Here is a 13941-nt window from a genome sequence, read left to right as displayed (position 1 = left end):
GCTCTGCTGGGCGGGGGCTGTGCAGAACCGACCGGCCTCCGGGACAATGAGGCGAGACCCAGAGGCCGCAGCGGGCGAGGCGCGCGGCGCGCGGGCCTGCCCTCTTCGCGTGTGAGCCGCGCGGAGCCCGGGACTCGGTAATTGGCGCGAGCGGGCGCGCGCATGCGCGGGGCGGCGGCGGGCACGTGGCGGGGCGCCAGGCGGCGCCGCGCGGGAAGTGCCATAATGCCCTAGAGGCCTGCAGGCTCGGCGACCTCCTGCTTGTGGTGCCCGTGGCCGGGTGTCACCATGGGCCCCGCTCTACTGCCTCTGCCTCCTTCTCCCAGTGGCCCTGAACAGCCCAGGAGGGGCCGGTACCCGTGCCCTGAGTCCCGGCCCTCCGCGGCTTAGCCTCCCTGCAGCCCCTCATTGGAGGAGGCATGGTCTTCTGTGTGGAGAACGAGGACCGTCGCCGACCGCTGCGAAGCACCATGGTCCACTTCCAGGCATCAGAAGTCCAGCAGCTGCTACACAACAAGTTCGTGGTCATCTTGGGGGACTCCAGTGAGTGCTCCTCTAGGATCGCACCTTCAGCCCCACACCTGCAGCCTGTTCTCTTTGTCTGGACCCGTGTCTTCATGTCTGATCTTTCTGATCCCTGGTCTGTTCCAGTCCTGCAGGTTTTCTCTTTTCCTTTTCCCACAAACCTTCCACAGGTGTCCTCAGAGATGTCACCTGTCAAACTTTTTACCCCATCCTTGCTCAGCATTTTTCGAACTGACAGTGCCCCATAATTTCCCACAGGGGAGTGGTGGATTGTCCTGTTTGTCCCCCCAGGTGACTTGGCTGACTTCTGCCCCGTGATCTATCTATACTAAGTTAGGGGTGTGGTGTTACTGGCTAATAGGAACAGAGACGGTGCTCTAGGGCTTTCTAAGGTCACTTTTCCTCTTGCTTCTAAGTAAGCGCTCCACAGAGGTGGGTTGGGCAACCACCCACCCTGGGAAGATGGGAGGCCTGGACTTGGGATGAGCTAAGTTGGGTGAGGCCTGCCTCAGCCTTGGGGTTCTATTTCCCGGCAGTCCAGCGGGCTGTGTACAAGGACCTGGTGCTCCTGCTCCAGAAAGACTCACTGCTTACAGCTGCCCAGTTGAAAGCCAAGGTGAGGGAAGCTCGTCGGCCATGCCAGTGGTGGGCGGGCGCAGACCCTGGCCTGGTAGGGTCCTCCTCCCTGGCATAGGTCTGACCAGCTTGGGGGGGGGGCGGTGGGCAGGGGGAGCTGAGCTTTGAACAGGACCAGCTGGTGGCTGGGGGCCAGCTGGGCGAGCTGCACAACGGCACGCAGTACCGGGAGGTCCGTCAGTTCTGTTCGGGCTCTGGCCACCACCTTGTGCGCTTCTACTTCCTCACCCGTGTTTACTCCGAGTACCTGGAGGGCGTCCTGGAGGAGCTGACTTATGGGCCTACCCCGGACCTGGTGATCATCAACTCCTGCCTCTGGGATCTCTCCAGGTTGGGGGGAGATAGGGAAATACTGGTGGGGGGGCCGGGAGGGGGGTATATGTGTGATTTAGAGGCTGTCCACCTCCGTGTTCTTGCTCACCTTATGTGCTTCCCAACAGGTATGGCCGCTTCTCAATGGAGAGCTACCGAGAGAATCTGGAGCGGGTGTTTGTACGAATGGACCAGGTGTTGCCAGACTCCTGCCTGCTGGTGTGGAACATGGCGATGCCCCTGGGGGAGCGTGTCACCGGGGGTTTCCTTCTGCCAGAGGCAAGTGGCTTAGGGCAGCACAAAATGGGGACTAGGATAACTGGTAGGTAAGAACCCTCCTTCCGGACTCTGCTTCATTCTGCAGCTCTTAGATGTTGCATTTTCTCATTTAGCTCCAGCCCCTGGCAGGCTCTCTGCGGCGAGATGTGGTTGAAGGGAACTTCTACAGTGCTACGCTGGCTGGGGACCACTGCTTCGATGTCCTGGACCTTCACTTCCATTTCCGGCATGCAGTACGGCACCGTCACCGGGATGGTGTCCACTGGGACCAGCATGCCCACCGCCACCTCTCACACTTGCTTCTGACCCATGTCGCCGATGCCTGGGGCGTGGAGCTACCCAAGCGTGACTATCCCCCTGGTGAGCCCTGCCACAAGTGTGTGATATAGCGATGCAGAGAACTTGGAAACAGAGTGGGGAGGAGATACTGAGGGAGAGTAGAGGCCCCTTAAAGGACTATCACTATCCTTGAGTGCTGCTGCTTCATTCCCTGGGGAGGGTGAGCTCATAGGCGCAACATTCCAGTCCAGGTTCCAGTTCTGTATGCTCACATAGTATTGTAGAAGCATTGAACATGTGCCACCATGTCCCAAGACCCCTACCCCACAGAGGATAGCAGGAAAGAAATGGAGTTACTTTAGTTACTTTAGTTACTTTAGGTATAAGTGGGGTAGAAAGAAAGGGAGGAAGGGCATTCCAGACAGTGTGGTAGAAGCAAAAAATCCCCTTTGCTGTTGCTTTCAGCCTCTTAGTTCCTGCCTGCTCACCAAGCGGGCATCACGACTGATTGTTTCCATGTCTGCTTCTCCCTTGGATCATGTCTTCAAAAGGCAAGATTCTTGCCTTGTTGGCAGCTTACCCATTTTGGCCCCAGGGTCTAGCACGATTACCATGCAGAGAGCAACCATACAGATAGTATTTGTTGAATTGGGGGCAGAAGTCTTGCTAGAAGGCTGTTCGTAGTAGCACTAGAAGGTCTGGGGGCACACAGAGAGCCAAGATTGTCATAGAGGTGGACCTTTAGAACTTGATAGTCAGGAGTCGGTGCGTTGGGAGGTGAGTTAGTGCTTTGATTATATAATTGTCTGATTTCGTTGTTTTTTAGATGAGAAAACTGATCCTCAGCAGAGGGATGCTCTAAAGGTTGTAAGGCTAGTTTATGATGGCTCAGGTCTTCTGAGTCCAGTTTGGAGCTGCAGAAATAGGGAGATCAGACGGAAGTGTCGGGTGGGAGGATGAGTTGGTGGGTTGGGTCAGGGCAGCTACTTGAAGTACTGCGGACTTATGGAGCAGATTTGGAGCCAGTAGTGCTCAACAGAGGGAAGGCAGCTGGGGCATGAGTGAGCTGTGAAGGAGAGAGCAGAAGTCAGAAGGGAAGAGGAGCTGGTAAAGGAAACAAGAAGAGACATGGAAAGAGGCATTTTCAGGGAATTAACAAAACTGTCGGTCAAGTTGTGTGGCTGTCGGGAAGAAAGGATTTGTTGAGTTTGTCAGGAAGTGGGTACAGTTAATAGAAAAAGTGTTGAAGGAGTGGAATAGGGTGGAAAGAGGCAGCGAGCTGTTGAGAAGGGAATGGAAACCGGGAGAAATGATTTTCTTGGGAAATTGAAAGGAAAGGGCCTGCGGGAGATGGGAGTGATGGGCTCTGTCAGTTTATAAGAGTCATGACGCACATTTATTATTTATGGGGAGGAGCTGGGGAGGGAAGGAGCTGGACGAAGGACAGAGGCTCTGGAGGGGAGCATGAGGTCAGAACAAGGGCAGATTCACTTTTGAGAAAGGTAAGAAAGCAGGAACACACCTCCGACTTTGAAATGAGCGGGAGTGAGGGAAAAGTGGGTCTAAAGCGGAGGGGAGGGGCCGCTGCCTGGTGGCCTTGTTCTCTGAGATGAGGGCACAGCGACTTGGAGGTGTGGACAGAGTTCGGGGGGCCTAGCTCTCCGGATCTTCCTAAAACAACCATCCCATTCCTAGACTCGTGGATTGAGGACTGGCCGGAACCGGATCATCTGCTCCAGGGAAACCATGGGCAGCCCCCAGACTTTGGGGAGCAACTTCCCTTGCCCCCACCCTGTCCCTCTCCTCTCCCTCCTCCCATGCCTTTTCCCTTCTCCCTCCCTCAGCCTTCGCTGCCTCCCCTGTTCCCACCCCTCTCCCAGGATGCCCCTTTTTTCCCAGGTCAGCCCTTCCCGCCTCATGAATTCCTCAATTATAATCCAGTGGAAGACTTCTCAGTTCCACCCCACTTAGGTAGGTGCCCGCAGCTTTCCCTCGCTCTTTTCCCAGCCGAGCTCCCTGTGCCCGCATGGATTGAGATGATGGGGTGGTCCCTTGCTCCCCCGAGGCTGGGATTGTCACTGCCGAGTCTGGAACAGCAACTGTAGACTCATTAACCAGCTCACTGCTGGTCACAATTTCGGGATTAGGAGGAAGGGGAAGTGGTATTGCCATTTAGTAGCTGTGCTGCTGAAGCCCAGAAAAACCCACTGGAAAACTTGAGAAGCTTGAGGGCAGTGCTGGGCTCATCCTGCCTGCGCACTCTTACAATGACTGGTTCTTTTATAGGCTGTGGTCCTGGAGCAAACTTTGTGCCTGGCCCTTTGCCACCTCCGGTCCCTGGCCCAGTCCCCCATGGTCACCACCGGGCCCCCGTGGTCCATCGGGGGATGCCACGCTGTGTACCCAATGGCCCCTACCATGTGCCGAGGATGGGGGGGCCCTGCAGGCAGCGACTCAGACACTCAGACAGACTGATCCACACATACAAACTGGACAGACGGCCTCCTGCCCATTCGGGGACATGACTTGGGTAGGCTGGATATTGGGCTGGGGTTGGATGTGTCAGTGGTCTCGCAGGGCTTGCTTGCCATCCCTGATTGGGCCCGGGTATCTGCTATGCGCGGTGTTGTTCTTGTCCATTGCTATCACCAATAAAGGCATGGAAGAACAGAGTGGCATCTTCCTGTGTGAAGGAGCGAGTCTCCCAAACTATGATCTTAAAAGCTGGGGAGGCTCCACCCTTTGACTGTTCATCCCACACTGTTTAGAAATCATTGTGTGCATTCTTCTCTTGTCTGACACATTCACTGCTACTCACACCAGAATACATGTGTGCTGAAGAAAGATCTTGGGGGGGTTCTGCTGTTGTCAGCAGCTTTTTGGGATTGACACTAAGGTCTGAGTTACAATATTTAAATGGAATTTTGGATCTGGCTAATTCTCTCCTTTACCAGTCTCATGCATCTGTGTGTACATTCAGCATTCAGCTATTGGAGGTAGACATGTACCTTGTCTTCCACATTACTTGGTGCATGATGGATACTCCAAAAGTGGTTGAAACCAAACAAGAAACTCCCAAACGCGAGCGGGAAACTGATTCTAAGCCCATCATTTAATACATGTAATGTGCATGGGAGCAGAGCGATCACAGATCAATTCTTTGATTGGTGATAGGGAAAATAGAGAATCCCAGTGTAGGAGGTAGGGGGCTGTACCAAACTCTGTAAGGTGACTCTAGATTCATGACTCCTAAGCATCAAGATTGGGATGTGGGCAAAATGGTAGCTGGGGGTAGGAATGGAGCGTTGGGTCTATAAGAGACCTGGGGCAGGCAAATCAGATAACAGAGACCCATTCAAGAACCTTGAGAACTGGATGGCAGAGAATGATACAATTTCCTTACATTAACTTTTGTGCTTCTTACTGAAATTTTACCTTAGCAAAGAATGCAACATTTCACATAAAGGGAATGGAAATAGCAGACCAGAAAAAAATTAATCCTTGCGAATGACCTACTAAATATAAGTGAAAGGGAAGAAAAAATAAATAAATAAGTATAAGTGAAAGGGAGCTATTAACACACCCTGGTGCTGTGAATGTGAATTAATAAACGTGAATTAATAAAACTCTTGATAGGGCACTTGAGAATCAAATAAGATAGGGTACAAAGGTACTAGCACAGTGCCTAAAACAAGCTTGGTTTTCTTGTATAGAGACAAAAAAAAAAGAATATACTAAAATGAAAGTTGTTTTTTTTTTTTTTTAGGAAAATAGAACTTTAAATTACTTTTTTTTTTTTTTTGCTAAAGTTGTCTAGTTTGCCCAGTCCCTCAAAACCTCTGTCCAGACACTTTCCCCTCTGATTTTGGGCCTTCTCAGTTGCTGGAAAAAACGGCATACCTGGGCTGATTTATAGCTTCACTGGCCCACTCTTGCTTGCCATTCTGGTCTCTAAAATTCCCTGCCACCTTCTCTCTGGAACCTTTCTTAGGCTTTTCTACTCCCTTGAGACCTCATCCCAAACTGGAATTCTCACTCTGTTAGCAATCTGAAGACTGCTGAGTGTGCTCTGTCACCCATCCTTCTACTTCAGCATTGCCATCCCATCATGTGATATGACTTCCTGTCCACAGAGAGGCTTCAAAACCTTTTCTTGGGCCTCCCTGGTGGCGCAGCGGTTGAGCGCTGGGTTGCAAAGCTGCCAGCGACCTCTGCGGCGCCGGTTCGATCCCCGGCTGCTCCCCGGCCACCAGAGGAGGGTCCCACATGGCGCGCAGACCTCTCCTGCCGCCCGCTGCTCCCCTCAGCAGTGTACTTCGGTCCTTCTGCCTGCTCTACTCCCTGCTCTGGCTCTGGTGAATTCTCTCACCCTCCCGCGCTTCTGACTGTACCCAGTGCTTGTATAAACATGCCTCTATAAAAAAAAAAAAACAAAAAAAAAAACCTTTTCTTTAGCATCCCAACGTAGAGAGGGTCAAAATTTATCACAAGAATGGAATGAAAAGAAATTATTTTGTTGTCAGCTTGTTGTAATATAAGCATACAATATAAGACTAAAAAGTTTGGCTCCTCTGCTACCGCTTTTATTCGGTCATGGCTGGTAGACAAGAAACTTAAAAAATACAAGGCATTTAAATTGTTTCCTGCTCCGTGTTTTGAGATATAAAAAATGGACATTTTATGTGCCTTCAGTATGTAGGTGTATTGTTAGTTAAGCATGACAGAACTCAAACTTTATTATCTGAAAAACCATATTTGACCATGGCTAAGTCACATAATAAGGCAAGCTGACATGACTCCCTCTCATACATGGAATTTTGGTTTTTAAAGGATGGCTCCACCATCCCTTTCTTTGCTATACCAAGATATTCCTGAAAGGAGTAAAAGATGCCTGAGCACGTCAGTGGTGACACCAGCCTTTATTTTCCTGGCTAGGTGTGGGGTATCTTTTAAGAAAATTAGAATTATCTTTTTAAGACATTTTAGCCAAACTGAAAGTTTCTCAAGTAGATAACTTGCCTTCTGTTGTATTATCCAGTTCTTTGCATATGTGTTGTCCCTTGATCAAGGTTAAGGACCAAAAAAATCTACAAAATTCTTGATGGTGGAACCTTAGCAGCAGTTCCTTTTAAATCACTGTCAAGTCAAAGGTGTCTGTGAACAGCAGTTCCTGGGGCATTGCCTGGGAATCCTGGTTTGCCCAGGTGTAGGATGAACACACACACGGAGTTCCTATCCCAATAAGCTCTGACTTTTAGATGGACGTATTCTTTGATTTGGAGGGCTTCACAATTTCTACACGTTAACTATATTTTGCAAGTATACAAATACCACATATCAATTTAAAAATTTGTTTTCTGGTTACATATTTGAAGACGTTAAATCAAGTTCTTTTATTTTTTTAGACAAAATATTTGAAAGGCAAGAAGTCAGTATAAGGGAGGCAAGAATATAGGAAATAGTCAAGGGAACCAAATATAGTTGGAGATGGTTGCTCAAAAGGAAAAAAAATAACTTGTCCAAAACTGGTTGCACCCAAACTGACAATATCAGAAAAGACAGCTCTTCACCCCAGGAGGAATAGGAGATCATGGGACAGGGCAGGACCAGGAGCCCGAGACTCTGAGCTGGCCGATTGCTCCTGTCTCTCCCCAGATGCTCCCGAGCTCTGCCCTCCATGCTGACTGGCTTTCTGACTGAGGGGCCAAAGCTGGAGATTTGGGGTAAGGGTGAAGAGCTAACAAAGACGCCATTGTCGCCACCGTAGGCTCTAGATGCTCCTCCCTAGACCGGGGATCTACCCGCGTTCTCTGCGCTTGGGATGCGCTTGGGGTGCGCTTGGGGTGCCTCTCGCCTCCTCTCGCGCCGAGCCCGACACTCCGCTGCCAGAGCTGGAGGTCTCCGCCAGGGGGCGCCTTGCACCGTCTGTCGCCGCGTCCACCTGCTGTGATTCTGGGTATTTTTGATGCTCCGAAAGGGGTAGCTCTTTCCTATGTGGGTGCCCACAGCCCTCCGATCCCTGGCTAGACCTGTACTTTCTAAGTCTAAGCATCAGGTCTTCCCGCCCGCTCTGCCTCGATGCCCACCAGCCACTGCCGTCTACGCCAGCACCTGAGTTGGGGAGAGCGCGATGCCGTCAGCTGCCGGTACCGCGTGGTCCGCAGCAGGAATCCCAGATGCCCCACAGGATCCCTCGCCTTTACCTTCCCCCATCCTCAGCCGGTAGGAGGAGATGGTCCTCCCGGCTCTGAGCACCTCTAGCCCGACGCTGCCTTTTCGCTCCCCGACTCGTGTGCACCCCGGCACCGGGGCATCAGTGCCCTGCACCTGCTCCCTTGGGCGATCTCCCTTCCAAGTGCAGACCGCCTCCTTCCCCCGGCCCCCCATGTTTGGCCTCCTCCCGCCTCCCTCTTCCTGTGGCCACGGCCTGCTCTGTGCTAGAGCCGCTTCCCCAAAGCCTCCGCCACGACTTATCCTCCTTTTCCCTGCACCCAGGAGTCGGGGAGGGGGCCCCTTCGTGGTTCTCGCAGCTGCCCCCCACCCCTCGGCACTGCCTCCTTCCAGGGACCACTCTCCTTCCCCCACTGTCCCTCAAGAGGTGGCCCCAGAGCGAAGACCCCTTGATGTCGGGCTCCTGATCACTGCTCCTGTTCACTGGGGCACAGGAAGTCCTCCGGGGATGTGCGTTTGCTTCTGTGGGTCCCCTCTCTGCTTCCTTAGCTGCAAAGCCCCTCGCATTGATACCTACTCAGCTGAGGTTGATGTGCTTGTTCTTCCGACCAGACCTAGGGGCTAGTGGGGCTCACCGCCCCTCCTCACTCAAGGCCACTGAGGTCGGTGGGACAGTAGTTCCTTCTTGGACCAAACCATTAAGACTCAAAATTCCATCCTGCTTCCCCCAGGCTTGCATTTTTAAGCCCTTCTAAATGGATGACCTTGTTTACATCTGAAGGAATTTCAGAAATGTCATTTTTTCTTTCAGTTCTTAAGATCCCTCACTGTATTCCTTTATCTCTACATCTGGTTCCCATGTACAAGCCCCTAGAGTTGGTCATAGCCTCTGTTTATCTTTTGTTTTTATGTATTTTGCAACAACAAAATATGCCTTGTTTTGCTGGCATGTCTTTTAAATTTGTGTAAAAGGAATTGTATTATTTCTCATTCATTTTCACTCCTGCTAGGATTTCCAGATCAATCCATGTGGCATCCACTCCTGCTGCTCCTTTCCACTTTGCTCATCCACTATATTTTTCTTCTCCATCTCCCTCCCACCACCACTGACAGTGCGATCATCATTCCCAAACATACCCGTTTTATGCAGTGCTTCTCAAGTACTAGTGTGCTTTCTTAGATGCAAGGCCTGGGCCTCCTGTTAAAATGCAGGCTTGTGATTCAGCACCCTGGAGTGGGGCTCAGCACTCTGATTTTTAGCCAGTTCCCAGGTGACGACTGGAATGATGGTCCTGGGCTCACACTTTGAAAACCAGGTCGTTATGGACCTCTGTGAGAATTCACTTTGGGTCGCTGGGTGAAGGGTATGTGTTAATTTAATTTGATAAGAACTGTCCACCTGCTCTCCACTCTGGCTGCCACCATCTCACCTCACACCAGTAGGGTAGGAGGGCAGGAGGCAGATATTTGTGTGGGGAAGGGAGAAGATCTTCTCCTTGCTCCTGTCCATATCATGACCCCCTCTCCACAACATGTGTCTGGTCTGGACCCAAAGCTTCCTCTTCCCCTTAATCAGAGTGACTCAAGGCTCCAGAGTGATGTCCCGGCCAGCAATGCACAGCCAAGTCCGCAAGAGACCCAAGCCTCACATCTCACTTTATCTCCAACAGAAGCTCTTATGAACAGGCATTGAGAACCATGGGGTCTTGAGTTTGGCTGGATTTCCTCCATCACTTTCCTTTAACAGCCTGTAATGCGATATGGGACTCAAGAAACCCAGCCTTGCCACTGGCCAGTAGTTATCCTGAGCCTGAAAATGAGACCATAATGGCATGGCTGCAATTTGTGGCTCAAGGCACCATTCTAGCAACTTTAACCACATACCAGGAGGCCCGCAGGGACCCAAAGACAGATCTTCTGTCTTTCCTTTTACCCATGAGGAAAAGGAAGTTTGAGAAGGTGTAGCAATTACCACAAGGCCATGGAGCTGGAAAGCGACAGTGCTGGGATTCGAACCTATGCTAGCCCCAGGGCCACCCCATCTGCATGCCCTGCCTTGCCCTTGCTACCAAGCCATATTTCAGGAAGACTCACAAGGGATGGGAAAGAACGACTGTGCCTGGGATTTCCAGGCACTGGTGCTGAAGGCATCTAACCAGTGGCAAGGCTGGGTTACAAAATTGACAGCAAATGGATTTTAGCAAAAATGATCCAGGGTTCCAGAAGTTGGTCCCTGATTTCTGAATATTTAAGTGGCAGGAGTGGGGGACTTAGGATCTAAGGCTTCAGGAAAGGGATTTTAGGCTCAGACACACAGTGGGGTTAGGACGGGTGGGAGTTGGGGAGAGTCAGGAGTTGGGTGGAGTCAGGAGTTGGGTGGGGAGTGTCCTGCTGGTGGCTAAAGCTGTCTAACCATGCCTTACTTGGTAGCAACTGATCACTCACTGTTTTGTTCAGAGGACCAACAGATGTGTGAGCGGCCAGTGTCCAGCACATTAAGGGATGCCACATTCTAAGACTCTCTCTGTGCTGGGAGCAGCTTGTTGGGTGGGTTTTAGAAACCATGGACTATATTTTCTCTACTCACACAGCTGTGCAAGCATCTCCTGGCACCACACCCTGCGCCCCCCTCCCCACCCCGCCCTTAGAATTTCACAATCAGAAGACAGCATTTCACATCTGCACATTTTGAGATTTCACAGCACACCACCTTTCACTTCTTGTCCATGCCCATCCATCCTGTGTTTACCATTTTGGGGTCAAAATTGTATCCATAACAGTATTTCTCTGAAGGCCCAGGAAACTTCCTGCTCTGTCAGCAGCCTTTGGAGTCAAAAAACCTTTTGAGCCTACAGAGTGTTCTTAGAGTTCAATAGAATATCTTATAGTCTTCTGGTCTTTACAAAATATTTCATATATAGGCAGTGCCTTTGACTCACAAGTCCATGATGAGGTTGGGACCCACTTAACATGGAGGTGTAAAAGGATTAACTGGCCAAGGCCACCCGTTGTGTGAGGGGGTGAAATGGGACATCTTGATAGTCTTAAGGATTTGACACTCTCTGTGGTCCTCACTACCCTGTGGACCCATTTCCCAGATTAGGGGATGTGAACTGAGGCAGGAGGTAGGAAATCTAGGGAGTGGGCAGGAAGGTCTGGGAGGCAAATTGAGGCCTCTCATGGAGCTTCTGGCAGCCTTCTTCCAGCTAGTTTTCTGTCAACAATCCCTAGAGCCTGGGAAATGGAAAGAGGGTACCTCTTCTTTCGAGACAGTCTCAGGGTCCCCAAGTAGTTCTCAGAGAGTCTGAAGACGAGACTGCTGAGTAACTGCAAGAAAAAGAGGCTGCCAGCTGCTAAGGGGAACCCAGTGGATGTCACCACATCCACACGGGAGCTCTTGGTGGCTTGGCCAAACCTGGCCCCTAGCTAAACTGTGTGTCCTGTCCCCTCTTCTCAAAACTCCGGACTCCCTACCCCAAGTACCTGCAGCATCAACTTGAGAGAAATGCCCAGGGGTCAGGCCAGTCCACCCTGCCAGCTCCAGAAACATCACACGTGTCCTGACCAGTGCTAAGGACTGGGGGTCCAGGGCCTGCCAAGGCAGGGAGGTTCTGGTCCCACCGCCCTCCCTTTCCCCAGGGCCTCAGGCCCTAGGCCAGGGCTCAACAGACACAGGCAGCGGGGTGGGGTTGCCCTTCTATTGGTCCAAGTCCTGAGTGTGACCTGGGTGAGACATGGAGGCAAGGAGGCCCACGAGGCTCAGAAGCGTGGAGAAAAGCAGCAGGAAGGAGGCGGTGAAGAGCAGGGCGGGGAGAGCACTGAGCACTAACAGCAGGACGGCCGGCAGCAGGTGGCGCCACACCGCAGCCATGACGGGCCACAAGGAGCTCAGCAGGTGGGAGCCGGTGGTGAAGAGCGCGTGGCACAGCATCAGCGCCAGCAGCAGGTAGAGGATCCCCTCGAGACCCCACAACACACGCTGCAGTGGCTGCCGCCAGCCAGATGTGCTCCACCAGTGGGCCCAGCTACGGGGCACGTGGCACGAGCACCAGCGCACCCAGTCCTGCCGTGTGACCCAGGTCGACCAGGGGGCTGCCCGCTGTGGCCCCTCGCCAGCCCCAACGGCCATGGCATCGGTCTCCACTCGTGGCTGCTGCATCGTGACTGGTGCACCTGGGAAGAGGACCAGGCCAGCTGCAGGAGCAGCTGGAGACAGAGGGGTCAGGAAGGCACCCACGTCGGGGATGGGGGGGGGGGGCTTGGGAGTTGGGGCCCGGGGCTTACCTCTGGCTGAGTCACCTAAGTCATGTTGTTTCCTGAGGCACCCAGGCCAGCCTGGCAGCCAGGGCCAAGCGCCCACTCCCACTCACCCACACCCTCCCCAGGGGAGCCCCATTGTGACCCGGCTGGGGTGGGGTCCAACTAAGAGGGGAGCCACTGCAGGTGTGAGGCTCAACTGAGTTCCTCTCTGTGGAGCCACCAGGCTATCAGGGGAGCTTGGCGAACCCACAGAGAGAATTTCTCACGCTTTCTTGTGGGAAGCCCTCCCTGACTCCCTGTCCCTTCCTTGATGGGTTCTGCTCTCCTCCCTTGCAAGTCTTTCTCTCTGGACCCTCATTCTCTAGAATCACAAAAGAGGCTGGCAGGGCCACCCCAACCCACAGGCTGCCACATCCTGCCCTGGGTTCCCGGTTCCTTATCTCACTTCACACATGGACCCAAGGATCTACTGTCTCTATTGTGGGGCCAGAGGTCTCCTGGGGTATAGTTTGGGGATAAGAGGTTCCCTCCTGCCTGCCCAGCTCAGGGTTGAAGAAAGAAGGCCCAAGGAAGCAGCAGGGCCAGTGTATTTCTGCAAGGCACACAGTGATCCAGAAGGGCACTCAGACCCAAGGATGGAGGCAGAAAGCCAGGCCCAGCAGGGCCAGGGGCATGCCACGGGCTCCCAGGAGCAGCCCCAGGCCCAGAAGCAGCAGTAGCAGAGCATCCTGAAGGCTGAGTTGTCTTGGGACCACCACCATCGGTAGGAGTAAAGCTTCCTGCTGTCTTGGACCCTCACCGGCCCCTTGACTCTGGCCTCCTGTGAGAAGGGCGTGCTGTGGCCAGGTGGGATCTACAGGCCTGTGGAGAGAGAGGGTTGAGTTGAGCATCAGGAAGCTGACCACTTGCTTACCTGCCCATACTTTCCCACCTGCCAGGTTGATGTCCACTTACCTGTGGAGCAGGTCAAAGGTCAGGAAACTGAGCAGTAGCAGCAGCAGCAAGGCTGGGCCAATGGTGGAAAAGACTGCCGGAACTGACAGCCCCAGTGCCCCCAGCCCTAGGACACTGTCCAGGAGCTGGGCAGGGCTAGGGTCCCAGGGGGACACACATGGACACACTGGACTACCTGACCCCTCCCCAGCACCCAGGCCCCTGGGGGAGACTGGGATGGGATGAACAAGGGTTTGGGGCCTGGGTAAGCAGAGCTGGATCATGGAGGAAGGTGGCCCTTACGGGAAGGGCACTTGTATGGGGGTAGGAGTGTGGGAGGGGCAGGGCCCTGCAGACACTCAAGGGTAAGCTCAGGGTATGGAGAACTGGGCTTTTTGGGAACCTCCCCTTCCCCACATGCCCACCCACCAAACCTTCCTCACCTCCTCCCACTTTGGTCAGCCATTCTGGGACTGGGCAGCTGGGGTATTGTGACCTACTGCCAGGTGGGCCCCAGGGCCCCTAGGGGGCTGCTGCTGGCTCTGG

The 13941-nt window shown here is 53.0% G+C and overlaps 3 protein-coding genes across 6 annotated transcripts; 1 reads left to right on the top strand and 2 right to left on the bottom strand.

The window, feature by feature from the left end:
• The first annotated feature begins 126 nt into the window (after positions 1-126).
• On the top strand, positions 127-5162 carry PCED1A (PC-esterase domain containing 1A). Of its 3 annotated transcripts, none has more exons than XM_037498030.2 (8): positions 127-137; positions 327-543; positions 1062-1141; positions 1253-1491; positions 1602-1752; positions 1866-2112; positions 3727-4002; positions 4318-5162. In XM_037498030.2, exons 2-8 carry the CDS (start codon positions 420-422, stop codon positions 4554-4556), a joined length of 1356 nt encoding a protein of 451 aa, XP_037353927.1. In that variant the 5' UTR covers positions 127-137; positions 327-419; the 3' UTR covers positions 4557-5162. The 3 variants fall into 3 exon arrangements, with proteins under 3 accessions (XP_037353927.1, XP_037353917.1, XP_037353936.1); XM_037498020.2 differs by having other exon boundaries at positions 133-137; positions 391-543; XM_037498039.2 differs by lacking the exon at positions 127-137 and having other exon boundaries at positions 236-543; positions 1406-1491.
• Positions 5163-10867: 5705 nt separating this feature from the next.
• On the bottom strand, positions 10868-12517 carry TMEM239 (transmembrane protein 239). Its single transcript, XM_037521326.2, has 2 exons — positions 12487-12517; positions 10868-12375 (listed from the first exon to the last, which is right to left on the bottom strand). The coding sequence occupies exon 2, from the start codon at positions 12359-12361 to the stop codon at positions 11900-11902; it is 462 nt and encodes a 153-aa protein (XP_037377223.1). The 5' UTR covers positions 12362-12375; positions 12487-12517; the 3' UTR covers positions 10868-11899.
• Positions 12518-12927: 410 nt separating this feature from the next.
• Positions 12928-13901, bottom strand: CUNH20orf141 (chromosome unknown C20orf141 homolog). 2 transcript variants are annotated; one of them, XM_054697435.1, is made up of 3 exons: positions 13839-13901; positions 13417-13551; positions 12928-13323 (listed from the first exon to the last, which is right to left on the bottom strand). In XM_054697435.1, the coding sequence occupies exons 1-3, from the start codon at positions 13859-13861 to the stop codon at positions 13086-13088; spliced, it is 396 nt and encodes a 131-aa protein (XP_054553410.1). In that variant the 5' UTR covers positions 13862-13901; the 3' UTR covers positions 12928-13085. The 2 variants fall into 2 exon arrangements, with proteins under 2 accessions (XP_054553410.1, XP_037377215.1); XM_037521318.2 differs by lacking the exon at positions 13839-13901 and having other exon boundaries at positions 13417-13827.
• Positions 13902-13941: the final 40 nt, after the last annotated feature.

This window comes from Talpa occidentalis, unplaced genomic scaffold, assembly GCF_014898055.3.
Source record: "Talpa occidentalis isolate TD23 unplaced genomic scaffold, MPIMG_talOcc4v2.1 talOcc4.10, whole genome shotgun sequence".
Lineage (NCBI taxonomy): Eukaryota > Metazoa > Chordata > Mammalia > Eulipotyphla > Talpidae > Talpa > Talpa occidentalis.
This window is presented reverse-complemented; position numbering and strand designations above follow the sequence as displayed.